Source organism: Mauremys reevesii, linkage group 16, assembly GCF_016161935.1.
Source record: "Mauremys reevesii isolate NIE-2019 linkage group 16, ASM1616193v1, whole genome shotgun sequence".
Taxonomy (NCBI): domain Eukaryota; kingdom Metazoa; phylum Chordata; order Testudines; family Geoemydidae; genus Mauremys; species Mauremys reevesii.
Window position 1 is genome coordinate 44,171,287 of NC_052638.1, and position 4,717 is coordinate 44,176,003.

Consider the following 4,717-nt stretch of genomic DNA (forward strand, 5'->3'; position numbering starts at 1 on the left):
AACCAAAGTGGAACCAGACTGCTGGCACTAAACATTAAAAAGGTTGTAGAGCAGTTTTTAAACTAGGAGATGGGGGAAAGCCGACTGCTGCAGAGGAGCGTGTGGATCGGACACAGACTTCTCTTAGGGGAGAGTCTAATGATAGAGAATCTGATGATAGAGAATCTCCAGGTTATAGTCAGGAGCAGAGGAATGAGAAGTATAATGTAAGGGCCGGATCAGATGATAAACAGTCACATAAAAAAGAATCTGGCACATCAGAAAAAGGCAGGCTAAAAAACAGGGACAAATTTTAAAAGTGCTTGTACACAAATGCCAGAAGTCTAAATAATAAGATGGGTGAACTAGAGTGCCTTGTGATAAAGGAGGATATAGATATAATAGGCATCACAGAAACCTGGTGGACTGAGAGCAATCAATGGGACACAATCATTCCGGGGTACAAAATATATCGGAAGGACAGGACAGGCCATGCAGGGGGAGGAGTGGCACTATATGTTAAAGAAAGTGTAGATTCAAATGAAGTAAAAATCTTAAGCGAATCCACAGGTTCCATAGAGTCTCTATGGATAGAAATTTCATGCTCTAGTAAAAATATAACAGTAGGGATCTATTATCGACCACCTGACCAGGACAGTAATAGTGATGATGAAATGCTAAGGGAAATTAGAGAGGCTATCAAAATTAAGAACCTAATAATAGTGGGGGATTTCAATTATCCCCATATTGACTGGGAACATTTCACTTCAGGACGAAATGCAGAGATAAAATTTCTCGATACTTTAAATGACTGCTTCATGGAGCAGCTGGTATGGGAACCCACAAGGGGAGAGGCGACTCTAGATTTAATCCTGAGTGGAGAGCAGGAGCTGGTCCAAGAGGTAACTATAGCAGGACCGCTTGGAAATAGTGACCATAATACAATAGCATTCAACATCCCTGTGGTGGGAAGAACATCTCAACTGCCCAACACTGTGGCCTTTAATTTCAAAAGGGGGAACTATACAAAAATGAGGGGGTTAGTTAGACAAAAGTTACAAGGTACAGTGACTAAAGTGAAATCCCTGCAAGCATGGGCCCTTTTAAAGACACCATAATAGAGGCCCAACTTCAATGTATACCCCAAATTAAGAAAAACAGTAAAAGAACTAAAAAAGAGCCACCGTGGCTTAACAACCATGTAAAAGAAGCAGTGAGATAAAAAGACTTCCTTTAAAAAGTGGAAGTCAAATCCTAGTGAGGCAAATAGAAAGGAGCACGAACACTGCCAACTTAAGTGCAAGAGTGTAATAAGAAAAGCCAAAGAGGAGTTTGAAGAACGGCTAGCCAAAAACTCCAAAGGTAATAACAAAATGTTTTTTAAGTACATCAGAAGCAGGAAGCCTGCTAAACAACCAGTGGGGCCCCTTGACGATGAAAATACAAAAGGAGCGCTTAAAGATGATAAAGTCATTGCGGAGAAACTAAATGGATTCTTTGCTTCAGTCTTCACGGCTGAGGATGTTAGGGAGATTCCCAAACCTGAGCTGGCTTTTGTAGGTGACAAATCTGAGGAACTGTCACAGATTGAAGTGTCACTAGAGGAGGTTTTGGAATTAATTGATAAACTCAACATTAACAAGTCACGGGACCAGATGGCATTCACCCAAGAGTTCTGAAAGAACTCAAATGTGAAGTTATGGAACTATTAACTAAGGTTTGTAACCTGTCCTTTAAATCGGCTTCGTACCCAATGACTGGAAGTTAGCTAATGTAACGCCAATATTTAAAAAGGGCTCTAGGGGTGATCCCGCAATTACAGACCGTAAGTCTAATGTCGGTACCGGGCAAATTAGTTGAAACAATAGTAAAGAATAAAATTGTCAGACACATAGAAAAACATAAACTCTTGAGCAATAGTCAACATGGTTTCTGTAAAGGGAAATTGTGTCTTACTAATCTATTAGAGTTCTTTGAAGGGGTCAACAAGCATGTGGACAAGGGGGATCCGGTGGACATAGTGTACTTAGATTTCCAGAAAAAGCCTTTGACAAGGTCCCTCACCAAAGGCTCTTACGTAAATTAAGCTGTCATGGGATAAAAGGAAAGGTCCTTTCATGGATTGAGAACTGGTTAAAGGACAGGGAACAAAGGGTAGGAATTAATGGTAAATTCTCAGAATGGAGAGGGGTAACTAGTGGTGTTCCCCAAGGGTCAGTCCTGGGACCAATCCTATTCAATTTATTCATAAATGATCTGGAGAAAGGGGTAAACAGTGAGGTGGCAAAGTTTGCAGATGATACTAAACTACTCAAGATAGTTAAGACCAAAGCAGACTGTGAAGAACTTCAAAAAGATCTCACAAAACTAAGTGATTGGGCAACAAAATGGCACATGAAATTTAATGTGGATAAATGTAAAGTAATGCACATTGGAAAAAATAACCCCAACTATACATACAACATGATGGGGGCTAATTTAGCTACAACGAGTCAGGAAAAAGATCTTGGAGTTATCGTGGATAGTTCTCTGAAGATATCCACGCAGTGTGCAGAGGCGGTCAAAAAAGCAAACAGGATGTTAGGAATCATTAAAAAGGGGATAGAGAATAAGACTGAGAATATATTATTGCCCTTATATAAATCCATGGTACGCCCACATCTCGAATACTGTGTACAGATGTGGTCTCTCACCTCAAAAGATATTCTAGCACTAGAAAAGGTTCAGAAAAGGGCAACTAAAATGATTAGGGGTTTAGAGAGGGTCCCATACGAGGAAAGATTAAAGAGGCTAGGACTCTTCAGCTTGGAAAAGAGAAGACTAAGGGGGGACATGATAGAGGTATATAAAATCATGAGTGATGTTGAGAAAGTGGATAAGGAAAAGTTATTTACTTATTCCCATAATACAAGAACTAGGGGTCACCAAATGAAATTAATAGGCAGCAGGTTTAAAACAAATAAAAGGAAGTTCTTCTTCACGCAGCGCACAGTCAACTTGTGGAACTCCTTACCTGAGGAGGGTGTGAAGGCTAGGACTATAACAATGTTTAAAAGGGGACTGGATAAATTCATGGTGGCTAAGTCCATAAATGGCTATTAGCCAGGATGGGTAAGAATGGTGTCCCTAGCCTCTGTTCGTCAGAGGATGGAGATGGATGGCAGGAGAGAGATCACTTGATCATTGCCTGTTAGGTTCACTCCCTCAGGGGCACCTGGCATTGGCCACTGTCGGTAGACAGATACTGGGCTAGATGGACCTTTGGTCTGACCCGGTACGGCCTTTGTTATGTTCTTATGTTCTTATGTTCTTTAATGCACTCTCTCTCCCTCTCCTCAGGCTCTTAGCCACCATGCTGAAGTCAAACAAGACAATACTGATAGTGGCCCTGGGAGTTCAGTCAGTTGTTTTCATCTGCTTCCTCGCTCAGCTTCACAGCAGCTATTCCCCCCAGGAAAAGAAGCCAGCTCAGGTGCACACCCTCATTCTCTCCTCCTGGCGGTCAGGATCTTCCTTCACTGGCCAGCTCTTCAGCCAGCACCCTGATGTCTTCTACCTGATGGAGCCTGCCTGGCACGTGTGGACAGCCATGTACCAGAACAGGGCCAAAGCCTTACAGATGGCAGCACGTGACCTCATCAGGTCTGTCTTTCTGTGCGACATGTCTGTGTTTGATGCCTACATATCTACACAGAGGAATAAATCTGATTTATTTCAGTGGGAGGCCAGCCGGGCCCTGTGCTCCCCCCCTGCATGTGACCATTTCCAGCGCAACCACATCATTTCCAAAACCGCCTGCAAGACCCTTTGTGGCAAGTACCCATTCAGCAAGGTGGAGGAAGCTTGCAAGACCTATAGCCACACAGTCATCAAGGAGGTCCGGTTCTTTGATCTGACAGTTCTCTATCCCCTTCTCATTGACCCCTCCCTGAATCTCAAAATCATTCACTTGGTTCGTGACCCCAGGGCTGTGTTCCACTCTCGTGAGAAAACACTGGCTGCTCTGATGCACGACAGTAACATTGTGGTGGGGCCCCAGAATAACCAAGGGGAGAGGGGGCCCTACAAAGTGATGCAGGAAATCTGTAAAAGTCACATCCGGATTTACACTGAAGGCAGCCAGGCCCTTCCCAGCTTCCTCAAAGGCCGCTACATGCTGGTGCGCTATGAAGATATTGTCAGTGATCCCCTGGCAAAGGCTGCACAGATATATAAGTTTGCAGAGCTCCACTTCACACCCAAACTTCAGGTGTGGGTGTACAACATCACTCATGGGAAAGGCCTGGGGACGCAGGCCTTTGACATTGGCTCCAGAGATGCAGTGAATGTGTCTCAGGCCTGGAGGAAGAACCTGCCCTTCCAGAAAATAGCAAAGTTGCAAAATGTGTGCAAAGATGCCATGGACCTATTGGGTTATCGACTAGTGATGTCTGAGGAAGAACAGAAGGATATGGCACTGAACCTGTTATTTACCCAGAGCCTTCCACCCAGTGACACGGGGAACTAAATGCAGAAAATTTGCCTCATGTTTGTCAGCTGAAGGCTGCAGAATTCAGAACTGTGTGCAAAAGTGAAAATGTGGGTGGGTGGGTGGGTGGGTGTGCACGCACGCACATGTGAAGGCTAGGACTATAACAATGTTTAAAAGGGGACTGGATAAATTCATGGTGGCTAAGTCCATAAATGGCTAATAGCCAGGATGGGTAAGAATGGTGTCCCTAGCCTCTGTTCGTCAGAG

General features: G+C 43.8%; 1 protein-coding gene across 1 annotated transcript; it reads left to right on the forward strand.

Annotated features, from left to right (window-relative positions):
- Positions 1–3,331: 3,331 nt before the first annotated feature.
- Positions 3,332–4,486, forward strand: LOC120384833 (carbohydrate sulfotransferase 4-like). The gene has a single exon (XM_039503928.1). It carries the CDS (start codon positions 3,332–3,334, stop codon positions 4,484–4,486), a length of 1,155 nt encoding a protein of 384 aa, XP_039359862.1.
- The last annotated feature ends 231 nt before the right edge of the window (positions 4,487–4,717 follow it).

Coding starts and splice junctions, on each gene's coding strand:
- LOC120384833 (XM_039503928.1), top strand. CDS start 3,332: ATGCTGAAGTCAAACAAGACAATACTGATAGTGGCCCTGGGAGTTCAG.